This window comes from Phasianus colchicus, chromosome 2, assembly GCF_987193195.1.
Source record: "Phasianus colchicus chromosome 2, bPhaCol1.hap1.1, whole genome shotgun sequence".
Lineage (NCBI taxonomy): Eukaryota > Metazoa > Chordata > Aves > Galliformes > Phasianidae > Phasianus > Phasianus colchicus.
Window position 1 is genome coordinate 2,642,576 of NC_143437.1, and position 13,944 is coordinate 2,656,519.

General features: G+C 42.6%; 2 protein-coding genes across 17 annotated transcripts in view; one reads left to right on the forward strand and one right to left on the reverse strand.

Moving 5' to 3' along the window:
- Positions 1-4,403, reverse strand: part of LOC116231878 (uncharacterized) — an 81,476-nt gene extending 77,073 nt beyond the window's left edge. For 12 of the 14 annotated variants that reach the window (XR_016463795.1, XR_016463797.1, XR_016463796.1 and 9 more), the window contains exons 1-2: positions 4,139-4,380; positions 1,772-1,888 (exon numbers count right to left, since the gene is read on the reverse strand). Coding sequence is in view for 3 of the 14 variants with exons in the window: in XM_090134523.1 (XP_089990649.1) it covers positions 1,772-1,888; positions 4,139-4,255 (234 nt within the window). In the remaining 11 variants the exon portion in view is untranslated. Of the gene's footprint in view, positions 1-1,748; positions 2,164-4,138 lie in introns of all 14 variants that reach the window. The other 2 variants (XR_016463802.1, XR_016463803.1) reach the window with 2 other exon arrangements.
- The window catches only part of EFEMP1 (EGF-like fibulin extracellular matrix protein 1), a 51,976-nt gene continuing 41,899 nt past the window's right edge, over positions 3,868-13,944 (forward strand). The window contains exons 1-5 of one of the 3 annotated variants that reach the window (XM_031597882.2): positions 3,868-3,907; positions 4,886-4,976; positions 5,065-5,152; positions 8,081-8,129; positions 8,302-8,562. In XM_031597882.2, the coding sequence (XP_031453742.1) occupies positions 5,069-5,152; positions 8,081-8,129; positions 8,302-8,562 (394 nt within the window). In that variant the 5' untranslated portion in view covers positions 3,868-3,907; positions 4,886-4,976; positions 5,065-5,068. Of the gene's footprint in view, positions 3,908-4,181; positions 4,202-4,488; positions 4,631-4,885; positions 4,977-5,064; positions 5,153-8,080; positions 8,130-8,301; positions 8,563-13,944 lie in introns of those variants that run through there. The other 2 variants (XM_031597880.2, XM_031597881.2) reach the window with 2 other exon arrangements.

Consider the following 13,944-nt stretch of genomic DNA (forward strand, 5'->3'; position numbering starts at 1 on the left):
CAGCCTGTGCCAGCACCTCCCTATCCTCTCAGTGAAAAACTTCCCCCAACATCTAATCTAAATCTTCCCTCCTTTAGCTAAAAACCATTCCCCCTTGTCCTATCACTATTTACCCATGTAAAAAGTTTCCCTCCTGTTTATAATCTCCCTTTAACTACTTGTCTCCCTTGAGCCTTTCTTCTCCAAGCTGAACAAACCCAGCTCCTTCAGCCTGTCTTCTTAGGAGAGGTGCTCCAGCTTTCAGAGCATCACAGACTAACACTGAGTCAATTTAACATTCTAGGGAATTAAAGTGCTCTGACATACATCCCATAGCATAATAATGCAGATATTAACCAGAAAAACTGGGTCTCTGTAGAATAATAAACAGGTTAACTAGGCAGGTTGTTTGCCAAGTTCACCCCCACACAATTCTAGTAAGAAATGTTGCTGCTTTTCTGGTATTAATAACTTTTTCCCAAAAGAGAGGAAAAGAAAAAAACTCAGAAAAGTTCAGAAGAAACTTATGAAACCAAATTTCTGCTTAAAAGGTCTGCTGATCTTGATGTTTATGGATTCCAAAAAAAGCAGAACAGTCACTAGCAAGAGTTCTGCTTTACAAATCTGCTCTTCTAAAGCCCTGCTCCACTGCAGCATTTCTGATATGCCTCGTTGTTGTGCTGAAAGACGACAACACTGTGGCTCCATTCTTGGCACGTGAGGTTTTGCAGAAAGTACTAGGTTAAGGTTTTCAAACTGGATTCATTATACAGATGTCTGCATGAAGGTGTTTAGCACTGTCTGAAAATCATCAATACTCAATGTCCTTTTAGCTGAGGACAAAAAGCTTGGGAGTACTCAAAATACCTTCTGAAAATCTGTGATATTCCTATACAGGAATACAGAGAAATTAAATATAAGGCATACTAACAGCCTAAATCAAAGAACCATAGAATCATTAAGGTTGGAAAACACTTCTAAGATTACCTAGTCCCACTGTCAGCCCATCACCACCGTGCCACTAAACCATGCTCAATATATACACCCAGCTCCTGAAGCTGACCTGCCAGTTAGAAAGCCAGTCATACAGAAATATTTGATTCCAACCAACTTCCTTTTACTTTTCTCAAAAACAGAAAGCAGCACAGGACAAAAAAAAAAGAGCCACCTGTCACTGAGAGGAAGGGCAAAGTGGATTTCCCACACAGGGGGAAACTGAGTTTTACACATTTTTCTCTCTGAAACGCAAATGTTGCAGCAGAGGATGTTCTGTCTGATTCTGATGTCACTCTAGGCGATGGCAAGGGGCCACAGCAGGCCCTTCATGGCTGCATGAGGTCTACCTCTTGAGCAAGTATCTAGATTCCATTGACTTTGAAAGGCAGCTGGGTATCTAAATCAATTGAATGTCTTTGAAAATCCTTGATAAATAAGAGAATGCATTCTCCCCAGTTCCCTGCGCAAGCATCAAATATTTTCTCCGTTTTATAGACCAAGAGTGTACCAAGAAATATATTAAATGACTTGCACTAAGCTTGTCAGGAAGACAAAGCTAGATATAAAACTGACTCCAACATATTCTGGGTAATACTGGATCTGAATTCTGGCTTTTCTATTTTGCCTCTTAGCCAGAGCAAGGAACTGCACTGACATAGTTTAATCAAAAGGAAACTATACATTCCAGCTAATATTTTGAATATCAAGAAGGCTGTTTTTTCCTCAGATGGATTATAGTTCTGTGGAAAGCTTCTAGACAGCCCTTACATTACCCGGACTGGTTGAAACCTCGTACACTGTCAGATTTAAGCTCCTTATGCTGCAGTTCTGGTTCTTCAGAAAAAGGAAGCTTTGGTATTACAAAAGCCACACGTCTACAGCGATATATGTTTCCCAGTGCTGATTCTCTTATCTGGCATGAGCAAAGAAGAAAAGAACAAGAGAAGGAAAATCACTGGAAGGCACAGCAATGGAAAAGAACCGCTATGCAAAAGAACATGATTGAATGAGTTAGAAATACCCATACAAGCAAAAGGTGGGAAGGCTGTCCAAATTCCAGATAAAATTGCCTAGCAAAATAAATCTTCTCAGCAATTGTGGTGCAAATTAAGGCCTGGATTTATGACACTTGAAACTCTTACAACATGAAGTAGCCAGTAAGTAGCACAGGCATGAGAAATACTGATTCTGTAAGACACAAGAGATGGTAAACCAGACAGTAAAAGGAAAACATCCTTCTCCCCCATGATCACACTCTCATTTCACTTGGTATTCTCAGCTACACCAGAAAAACTGCTCACGCTACTGAAGCCCTTCAGTCTCCTGATTTGGTGTGGCTGTACAGCTGGAGCAATGAAAGAGATGGGCAGCTTTCTGTGGAGGCTCCTTTTTCATCTACTTGCCCTCTCACTCTCACATTTTCTTTTCATGTCAGAGGACTGTGATGAGAATACAACACCACACCCAGCATCCACACTTCCACTGGACTTTACAGAAGCTTACAAAATATGTGATCACATTTCTGTAAATTGCAGAAGCAAAATGGAATGCCTGATAAACTGCACGCAAACTGCATGCTTGGCTTTCAGTAAAAGTTCGAATTAAAAAATGGCAACAACATTGTATTTCAATATTCTCAGAGAGCATTGCTAGAGATCTATATGTGAAACTGTGAGTTGGTCTAAGTTAGCCAAAGGCCTCAGCACAACAGAAATTGTTCAAGATTTCCCATACACGAGAAAATACAGGTTTACCTCTAACTGTCAGCTTGCTATTAAAACATGAAAGCAGTTTGCTAACAAATTAAGTTTACACTAAAATAACACTCGACATCATACGCAATATGCTCACATTACCTCCCTTGAAGATCAACTTGTAAAATCTTACATCAAATAAAAGTTCAACGTTTGTCATGTTTAATCAGCAATAAAGTCAGGCGCATAATTCTTCACAATTTATCCTTCACTAGCACTATGTCATTTACGAGTTGAAACGTGGAAAAAAAGCCTGACATTTGCAGGAAGTGTGGCAGAAAGGCAGTCTGCCATGTTATCAAAATAATTTATGTTCTAAAATTCCTGCAAGTCCAACATGAAAATAACATCTCCACCATTCCAGCTCTTAGTTCAGACAACTCCAGTGTTACTTGATATGACATAGTGAGGAAAAGAAATCATCTTAAATTGACACTGATGGTCCCCTGAGCTGACAAATATAAGTTGCTTAAACTCGCTGTGCGCTTGATTTTCTGTACATTTGAAACAGGAAAAGGGGGTCAGATCTGGGAGTAGAAGAGATTAAAGTGCAATTTTGTTTTCCTTATTTTCAGGCTAGCTTCTAATATCAATCTCAGCCTGCTCTAAATCACGTCCAGCTGTCTAGTGCCCCCAGGGACAGTTCCAGCAGCCAGAATTAGCTGGAGTGCAGTGACATTTTGACCACACACAGTCTTCCTTCAGCCTACCTATCCTTGGGTTTTTGAGGACAAAAGGGAGCGGCAACAAGCCCTGCCAGGAAGACCAAAGCAAACATGCAGTCATAAAGACAGCACGTTAAAGAATGCATGAAAACCGTGGTTTTAAAAGGAAGCAAAGGCTGAGATGTGACAGAGTTCACTAAAGCCGCGGGGAATACAGCGCATCATTGGCAGAAGGAGCCAGAAACAAGTAATTAGGGGCCAGCCTCGGAGGGCTGCTTCCATCAGTAGCGCTGTCAGTGAGCGCTGCTCTAGGTTTCCCACTTAAGTGCTGTTTGGGCTCAGATGTTGGGACGCACAGCGCCGTTCGCTGCCTTCCTCAGGCCGTTTTTTTTTTTTTTTTCCTGCTGTTTTCTCCATTATTGGCACGGGCTGACCGGGGAGGTGCTGGAGTCACCATCCCTGGAGGTGCTCGAGAAAAAGGGTGGATGTGGCACTGAGGGACGCGGCTTAGCGGTGCGGTGGGGACGGAGCGGTGGCTGGGCTAGATGATTTCGGTGGTCTCTTTCGAGTTTAACGATTCCGCGATTCGTTTCACTCCCGCTGCGGGGAACCGCGCGGAGCTGTGCGAGGGGAAGGGCGGCTGGGCCGCTTCCAGCTCAGCGCGTTCTGCGCTTCGCCGCTCGCCCCGACTTCTCCTCAGCGCGGGCGCGCAGCACCAGAAGGACGGCGGCCGAAGCCCCTCACCGCGCCCTCACGGCTCTGCCTGCCGGGACGCCGGGCAGGAGCACGTCCGCCGAGACCGAGCCGGTGACCACCGGGCCGGCTTCGGCTCCCGGGGCGGGGCGACGCGGGCGGGGTCATCCCGTTCCCTCAGAACGCGGCCCCGCGCCCCGTCCCTCCCGCACGCAACATGGCGCCGGGCCCCGCACCTGCCCTGCCTCCGGGCGCTTCGGCCAGCGGCGTGCGGGCGGGAGAGCGGCGAAGGGCCGCGGCGAAGGGCCGCGCCTCGTACCCCGTGCCGCCCCGCCCCGCCCCGCCCAGCAGCGGGGCTCCGGCCGCCGACAGGGGTCGGTAGGGGGCGTGCGGGGGCTCCGGTAGGAGCCGGGACCGTTTCTATTTAGCTGAAGGCCCGGGGGGGGGAGCGGGTGCCGGCACCGCAGCGGAGCCAGCGGACGGACGGGGCCGAGCCGCCGCGGTAGCGTGCCGCCGGGAGCAGCCGCCCCGGCCCCGCCGCAGGTAGGAGCGGGATGGCGGGTGGACGTGCGCCTCGGCGGCCCCGGCTCGGCAGGTGCCCGACGCGGCGCTGGCCGTCGGTGCCGCTCCGAGGTCCTCTCCGACCTTCCGTCAGCGCTTCCGTCGAGAAACCGCTTCACCAGCCGAGACGCGGGGCTGGCGAGCTGCGTTCTCCTCGCCCCGGCGTGCCGTTAAGTGCCGTGTTGTTTTAAAGGCGGTTTATTGTTAATTGCTATTATTGCTGTGACTGTTTTTCAGCTGGATCGGGCGCAGCGGGCTGGCCGCGCTGCCAGGGCTTTCCCCTCTGCTGCCGCTCGGGAAGGGGCTGCGTGCTGGCCGCGGTGCCCAGGTAGGACGCGCGCAGCGCTGGGCGCTGTGTTTTCTAGCAAAGGGACGCTAAAAATACCGCTGGTTTATTTGTTTTTCTTTCTTTCCAGGTTCATGATGTTGACAGCTATGTTCTTGGCTGCTCTCATTCTTATTACAGTACATTCACAGGAAACTGAGGAAACCATAACGTACACGGTAAGGTTTAATAGAGCGGGAGATGATTGCTGCTTTGCAGGGATTCTTTTCTAAATGACCCTTAAGAAAAACCGAACTTCTTGCCAACGCGTAGCATGCGATGCAGAGTTCTTTGAGTTTGAATGCTAGCCTAAAATAAGCTGTCCTATGCTGAAAGGGTAGTTGAAAAGCTGAAGTTTGCAAGACCGAGCAAAACGGGCTGCAGCTCCCCGTTCTGAAAAGCTTATCTGTATGCTGTGCCTGATGAACTGAGCGAAACTATGAGGCTTAGTTTCTGTATCCGCCTTCCTCAAGAAAAGGTCCCTGGGGACCCTCGTTTGAAGTACGTGGAACTTGATGGATAATTAGGTCAAACATTCTTCTGTGTTTTCCTTTGGATGTTTCAAGCTGCTTATAACAACATGCAAGTACTTAAAAAAATTCACTGCTCTTAATGAAGCATTTAGCTCCTGGGGTGATTGCATGAACGTTAGTTGCTGAGCTGCTTTAGACCAGTGGTTTTGCCCACCTCGATCAGTTTCTACAGAAAAAGTGAAAGCAGATTCTCCTTACAACCAGGTGACAGCAGTTTAAGGTCCTTTTTGGAAATTCTTGGTTCTAAACTGCTGTGCTCACTCCTTGGCTTGTATAATACATGTCATAGAAGGAGTGGCAATTACATCGGCTTGGGCTGGTGAAAAACCTGCATTTTTACATCTGATTACAGCTGTAATCCCTGCAACTTGCTTCATATGGGTGGACCTTGGAATATGTATACAGACATCAGCGCAATGCCACACAAGCAGAAAATTCTGCACACATGCAGAAAGTTACAGAACCACAGCCAAAGGCTGAGATTGTGTTTTCTGCAAGTAATCCCACTGAAGTCAGTGGGATGGTTCAGGCAAGTAAAGATTGCAGAGCTTGCCATAGAAGATGGGGCTCTGGGAAGCCTCCAGTGAACATCACGAAGTCAGTCATGAAATACTTGTAACCCTGGGCTGTAGAAGCAATAGGTGGTTGGGAGGACTTTTGGTTAGAGGCTTCTGGGGTGTTTTTAAGTCCCTCTGTCTAAGTGGAAACAGATGAATTAAGCACGTTTTGAAAATTCACACTAATATAGGGAACCTACTCCCTTCTTTTTCAGCATTTGTTACACGTTAAAAAAAAAAAAAAAAATTGTGATAAGCCTAAATGGTTCTTTTTGTACCAATAGATTTCTTGCATGCCTGTGTGACTTGGATTCTGGTATTATGTTTTCATAATGTCTTACCATTTAGGTGCTTCAGTGATCGTTAGGCTTTTAATCATATAAAATTATTTAACAATGAAAACTTGCTGTTGGAATTTTTACCCTTCGGATGCTATTGTTTCTCATATGTACTTTGTATTAATTTAGGACCAAATCCACTTCTATTGTAAAACTCCCTTCAGCTGCAGTAATAGTTGGACTTGGCTCCTTACTATGAAATAGACTGCACTCCTGTTGTGCATCAACAGGAACTGGGTGATTCAGTAGGTGCATGAATTAGCTGTTTTCCTCTGGGTTTGGGTTTTCATAGCTACAGTAACTTTGGTGTTGTCAACTCAGCATGTAGTCATTCCTTTAGATATAGAGCACTGTAATACACAATTTGCTGTCCACTTACCCCTTCCTAACATAGGAGCTTTATCTTCCAACTTGCTGCTACATCTGGCAGATGGCTGGCGTCACCTGTGAATGAAGAACATATTTTCAATCCTATTGCTGAGTCAGTGTTTGTAACAAGTTTCTCAAAATAACTTGAGGATAGTACATGGACCCAGTGGATCTCAGCACCAGAAGGTCAAATTTGTCACCCACGCAGTTCTCTGTGGCAGAGGAGTTGCAGTAACATTCAGCTTGCTGGACTCTGGCTAGTTACATTAATTGACTCAATTCTTTCTTTCTGTAAGACCATTAAAATAATATGCTAAGCAGTGCAGAATGCATATGCACCTGCATAATGCAGCAGTTGATTCATTGATGTTTTAAATGTCTGCTGTAGCTGGCAGCATTGTGATACTTAACTAACTAATTTCTGGAAATGTAACTGGTGATTAAAATTACTGCATTCTAGACACTTTAATGCTTTTGGGCAGAGGGATAACTAAGATATTTTCTTAAACTGCAGGGCAGAATATTTAAAATTCTTCCTGACGTTACCAGCCTGAGTTGATATGAATAGTTGCTGAGTTCAGTCTTGTTTGAATTCTGTCAAGTTTTATTTATATAAGTAGTCCTGCTGCTATAAACTCTAACCGGTTATTGTACGTCTCACAATATAAATTGTTCTTCCTAGACTGCAGTTCCTGGAGTCACATGGTTAAAGTGCATGTGAATGAATTTCCAGCTGTCATGGGATCTTTCCCCATTGCTAGTGTGCTAATGGGAGAAAAGATGATATACAGGGGTACTGAGGTCCATTAGTCCCTCTGGCAAACGTATGCCTGGAATAAAAGATGTTCACCTTTTGGAAGGCAATGCACAAGATCAAAGAAGAAGAAAAACTTACTTTTTCTTTCATTAGAAGATTTTTCCATCCTGGTCAGCTGGGTCAGTTGTATCTATTGAACGAATATCTGTTCTGATATTCAAGCAACGGCAGATGCTTTAAAACAGAAAATAGCAGCAAGACAAGAAAAAAGTGATGCTTTTCCCTTTCTCATTAAAGCCTTGCCTACCCTGCACACAATATCTTGGGACCTACCTGAGACGAAGCCTCTATCTGTACATATTTGTCTTGTTCCTGCCTAGCAATACTGTATTAGCAGACATTTTTCTAGCTTTCCAAGGTATAGAAACATTGCATTTCTCCCAGTGTAAAGCTTGGAGTTCATTGAAATATGCTTATTTTTTCCAAAATAAAGAATCCTGTATAGCGCAATATTTTTTTTTACCAACGTTTTCTTTTCCTCTTTTATCTGTAGCAATGCACAGATGGCTATGAATGGGATCCTGTTAGGCAGCGGTGCAAAGGTACAGTAAATCACTTCCAAAGAAAAACTTGCTGCTGGAATTACTTCAGTATTGTCACATTCCTGTTTCAAACAAGGAGTGTGCTCGCATGCCTCATTATGTTGTTTGTATTAATGGCTGTTGCAGAGGATTCAACTGTTAAAAGCATGATTTGTGTTGTTGCTAACCACAGATATTGATGAATGTGAAATAGTCCCAGATGCATGTAAAGGTGGGATGAAATGTGTTAACCACTATGGAGGATACCTCTGTCTACCTAGAACAGCCCAAATTATTGTAAATGAGCGAGAAGAAGCAGCAGCTGAATCCACTAGTGGTCGAAACAACGTCATTCGCCGGACTCCAGCTGATCCTAACCGTGCCCCTCCAAACCCAACTCATCAAATTCAGTGTGCAGCTGGGTATGAGCAAAGTGAGCACAATGTGTGCCAAGGTAAGCAAGCTGCCGTGTGTTTTACTTTCAGTATAACTGGAGTGTACGTGATAACAAATCTAAGCCTGGAAAATAACACCTTAGATCTTTGAATTTGTTAGGAACGTATCTGTACGCCACTAAATTGGACACGTACACACCTCCTTAAGGAGGTGACAGGTAACACAGCAGGACGTACTGCAGACATCTTCTGAAGACGTGCAAACTATGCTGTTGGGTTTTATTTTAGTAAGGTGATGCTGAATGGAATGAAAAAAAAAAAAAAGTGTGAGCCTTTGCTTAGATCAGATCGTAATGCAGAACAATGCAATGTTGTATGTTACTCATATACGTATGACCCACGTTCCTCAAGCAGTAGGAACCAAACATCTGAACATCTTGTGCTCTTCTGGTCTCTGTGGAAGTAGTCCTACACAGACTCAGCCAATTTATTTCCAGTCATAGTCTAGCCACTCTCTGAAACTATGGCAATGAAGAGTTTTCATCTGGGTGTACATACACTGCACACTGTGCCAAAATTCTCAGAGTATTAGCAATGTTAATTGTATGCATTCAGGAACCAGACTCACAAGCACTACTGTAAACTAAGACTGTTTCATTTATTATTTTATATAAATAGTTTACTCTTATACTTGCTGAAGTAACAGATGTTTTGTCCAGTGTTTTGTTTTCTTTCATAAAAATATATTTTACTCCTTGTTCATAAACTTGGCTTCTAAGCATGTCAGTGGGATACCCATGCAAACAGAGGGCAAATTGTGACCCCGTGGTTCATCCTTTCCATTTCTGTGGTCCTTAACAGTATAATCATATAAAATAGTACGAGTGACTATAATCAGAGCATGCTGTATTATACAGTGGTAGTTCCTTTCTCTATGGTATTCACATATATGGAACATTATTCATCACCAGTAAGTAAATTCCCTGTGCTTCTGAAGCATAGTAATCATCATGGAGTCTGGATAAGTTGTTTTGATGAGCAAAGCCTTGGAGTTGCATTTCTGTTTTGTCTGATGCTGAGCATTTCTGTCCATCTAATTCAAGAATAGCAAGTGAAAAGCCTGTGAGAGGAGGGTCAGTACCGTACTATCCCTTTAATCCCAAGTGTTTCTTTGGGGCTGTTGAGGAAAAAATAATGCCAAGGATGGCAAGTTATTTTTCCCCCAACTTAACTTAGCACAGCACTAGCAGAACCAAGGAGAGAGTACTGAACTCCTGTGTTTGATCCAGCCATGAGCCACTATGTGTGATCCTGCTGTACTATAAAAACTCACCTTCACCGGTCAATTACGATAAAGAGTTTGCAGTTGGGCACTTAGCACTGCTCTTTTATAATATTTGCAGATAATGCTGGAAAAATTACAAGCATGAACATCACTCTTGCTGTAATGGCATTATGGGTACAAGTAAGTGATAATATAGTAAAGCTTAATGGCACATGGTACCAATGCCTTTGTATATTCTGGTTGTGTGACAGGATTAACTTAGACACTGATAAGCTGCTAGGGTTTTTGTTTTGAGAAATGATACATTATTATCTTTTCTCCATGCTTTAGTTTCCTGGAAGTTGAAACCAAATATTTATATTCAATTTACAAATCTGTGGTTAATTTACAATAACAACTAACCGTTGTTGTTAGAGTACCAGAACTTTTAACTAACAGACATACAAACTATGGTGAAATCTTGAGCTTTACTGAGTCAGAGTTTTGCTACTAATCTCCCTGTGCCAAAATTTCATTCTAAACGCAGAAAGCATAGAAATGTTACTGCTTAAAAGCTGAAATATATTGTACTGAATGAATTCCAGCTGGAGAAAATGTAGTGGATAGTGTTCTTGAAAGAAAGGATAAAAGACTTTAGGAGCACTTAAAGCATGCATTCAACTTCATGATCTTCACTACTGAAAATATCTTATAAAAAATAATCTTGATCAGCAATGGTCCCACTGTGGATTTATTTAATTATGGTTAAAAGACTTTGCTATGATAACTGCTTGAGGCTCCTAGGGAGTGTAACTTATACATATAGTCACACTTAAGCTTGTTTTATTGTTTAGTAAATCAAATATGAAGCCCAGCTCCTTCTAATTGTTTGCAGATGTATGACATTTTTCCTTCCAGTCCAGCAGCACTAAGTATTTTATAACCAATGTGAAAGTGTGGAGACCTCTGTTTAAAACAATAACATGCTCTAAGGAGCTATATTGCTGACATCATACTAGAGTAGCAGGGGCCTCCTGTTACAATACATTGTCCATTCCCTTTTTTAAACATTGAATTGTGAGAGTACGATAGGCCAACCACATGTTGGTTTTTGTGCTTGGAATACACATGCAGAAATGACATTATTCATGTTTGCTAAGTAGCTTCAGTAACATGCTGAGCTTCATCCTTAGGCAAAGCAAGATACTGTATGGCCAGATCCCATTTCTGTTGATAGGATGAATATTCTTGGAGGTATGGATTCTCTGCACTTGTTAATCTAACATGGCTGTGTGTCTGAGCTACAAGAGTTTTAATACCTTCTTAATCTCTGACCTGAAGAAAACAAGTGAAAGTTAAAGTTTTTATCAGTGTTGAGTACTTCTTTTATCTGATGCATGCTGGTATTACAGGCCACACAGCATACTAATAGCACAGATGGCAGATTGCTAGTAAAGTACATTGTGTCAAAGAAGACAAGGCCACAGAAATAACTATGATGTATGTATGTTGTATGTGAAGGTCATTTTTATAACTTCTCTTGATCCAAACCAAGTTCTTGTCTAAGAACTTGTCAGAAGTGTAGGTAGCAAAACTCTGGGGATTTCTTAGCATGCTGAATTTGAACAGCAGGTGGTAGGAATCTCCAAAGCTGATGAGAAAGTGAGGATAGTTTATTTTGGATATTTTCCATGCGTACGTAGAAAACGTACAAAGTAATTGTGATTCAACATAAAAGAATTAAATGCAGAATTTAAGATAATGTTGATCCCACCCAAGTTCCTAATAGCACTTGAAGTGCTGCTGAGTTGGTCGCCAGGTTGATTCCCATATGGCACCAACCAGCCTTTTCAGGAAACCACTCATATATTCTCACCTGCCAATATCAGAGTATTGCTCACTTTGGGAAAAGCCAAAAACAGAATAAGAAAAATATTTAAATAAATGACTGAGTTCACTAATACACAGGTACTTCTTTGCCTCTTTCTAAACAAATACTTGAACTCTGTTGCCTGCCTACGGAACTGAATTGTTGTTAGACTCTGCGATTTGAGTCTACCCTTATTGAAATCAAAAGAAAATCACCCAATTAATTCAATTTTGTCAAATCTAGCCTACAAGAAGCTATGAGCTTTTCCTAGAATGTCATAACACTTACATGGAGAGGGTAGAGGGGAGAACAGGAGGGGGGGAGCTAAGATGCCAAGTAACTTGTGAATTTGAGAATGGAAAGCTTTTGGCTGTTTGTTTTCCCTTCCTATCATGCTGGCAATACAAGCTATAAAGCAATCAAAATTTTATTTACTTATTTTGCTCTTCAGACCACCCTCATTAGTTTAGCTTCCTATATTTCTGCAGCCCTATATTCAGTCTCCTTGTAAACCTTTGCACTGCTGTGACTGAGGAGTACATGGAAGAGGAGCTGTAATATGATGGTCAATGCTTTTTATATGAAAAAACGGTGCATTTATTCCAGATAATTCTGCCCAGACTTGGTTATTTGCTTTTTATTTCTCCCATCTTTTGGAGGGAGGGAAGAAGTTGACTTTTTTTTTCTGTTGTGTATTTTTTCCCCTGCAAAATCATTTTAGTTTTCTGATACTTTCCAAAGTAACTTATACCCAGTCTAGGCTTTTATCTTGAGAAGTTATGTGAGTCTAAATCTAAATAAATTTTGCATCTCTAGATTCCATCTCTTAGGGAGAGAGCAGCAAGGGGAAACAGCTCATGATGTTTTGTTTTCCATTCTGAAATTAATTCCCAAAAGACATATAGTCTTATGCAAGTAGTGCATACTACTAACGCAAGTAGTATGCAAAGAGCACAAACTACAAATGGGATAAATACATATGCATTGAGCCCAGCTCTTTTCAGAACCAGCCCTAGCTGGAGAGGCTTGCTGTGCCTCCATTCGGGCACTCTGTCTTGACATTTTGGCTTGGGTGTATAGTGCACTTCTGAAATACACATCCTAATGAGCTTCCCCTTACTGTGCTTTAAGCTGTCCTGCAGAGCAGTCTTGGAACACGCAATCCCAATCCTGTTCAGATGAAACTAAATCTGAAATGCACTGCAGGAGTGTTGATAATACTTCACAGTCACTAACGAGCATTCAGGCTCCAGGAGCAAAGTAAATCAAAAGCCTAGGGACCTTCAAAAAGGAATGTACTGGGATTCAGGAATGCCTACACCAGCTTCTCATTTGTCCCTGTTGCCCATGACTATTATGTAAGCTAGACATAACTAAAATGCACAACAAGAACATAGCTCTAACAGTGTTTTAGGCTGGCCCCAGAAATGTTCTGGGGAGCCTTTTGTAAAATGATTCCTGCAGTCAGAATTCAGTGCAGCATCCCAAATGTTCTCCTTGCACTTAAGGAGTTCTTTTAAATTACTTTTGGGATGACTTTTAAGAGAGCCTGTGTTCTCTAAACAAATAATTAGTTGGAAGATGGGGTGAGGAAAAGAGCTGCGGTAGGAAAAAATAAAGTCTAGTTATTTATTTTAGGAAGACAATCCAAAGTAAGAGTACTCTAAGAATTGTCATTAGTTCATCAAAGTGCTTATGCAAGTAAAGTTCAGCCATATATGTTTGCTGCTGTACTTCAGCAAGTGGAGGACACTCTGCCAGCAGTAGGCACCCTAAGAGACTGACCTGGTTATACATGCCATTGGAATGCTAATTCCTTGGAACAGCCATAGGAATTTTACAGATCTAAGAGAATCCACAGAAGAATACGAACTGACACTTTCACAGCTCTTCGTACTGAGTGTTCATAGAAGCCAATTAATTTCTTGTACATTTGGGTACATCACGCAGAGATCATCTTTCATCAACCCGTCCCAAACCAATTGTTCAAGCTGTTAAGCTGTGAAAATGCTGCAGAGTCCTTTCTGGAGCTTCTCCCCAACAGTCACTAGGGGCCAGAGGGGAGGTCACAAGAAACATCTTGTTTTGAGGGCCCGAGGGCCTGCTTTTGGGCATTTTCAAGATTTGGCCACTCTAAATCATCTTCCCATCTGTGCTATTTGCACAGCTGTGAGTGTCATGTCAAGACCTTGGATAGATATTCTGTGTTCTGTCTGACCATTTTACTCTGAACATCCATCACAAGCATAAATACTAGCAGCTGCTTCACTTCCTTTAGTTGCTTACTGCTTTTCCATTATTCTGACC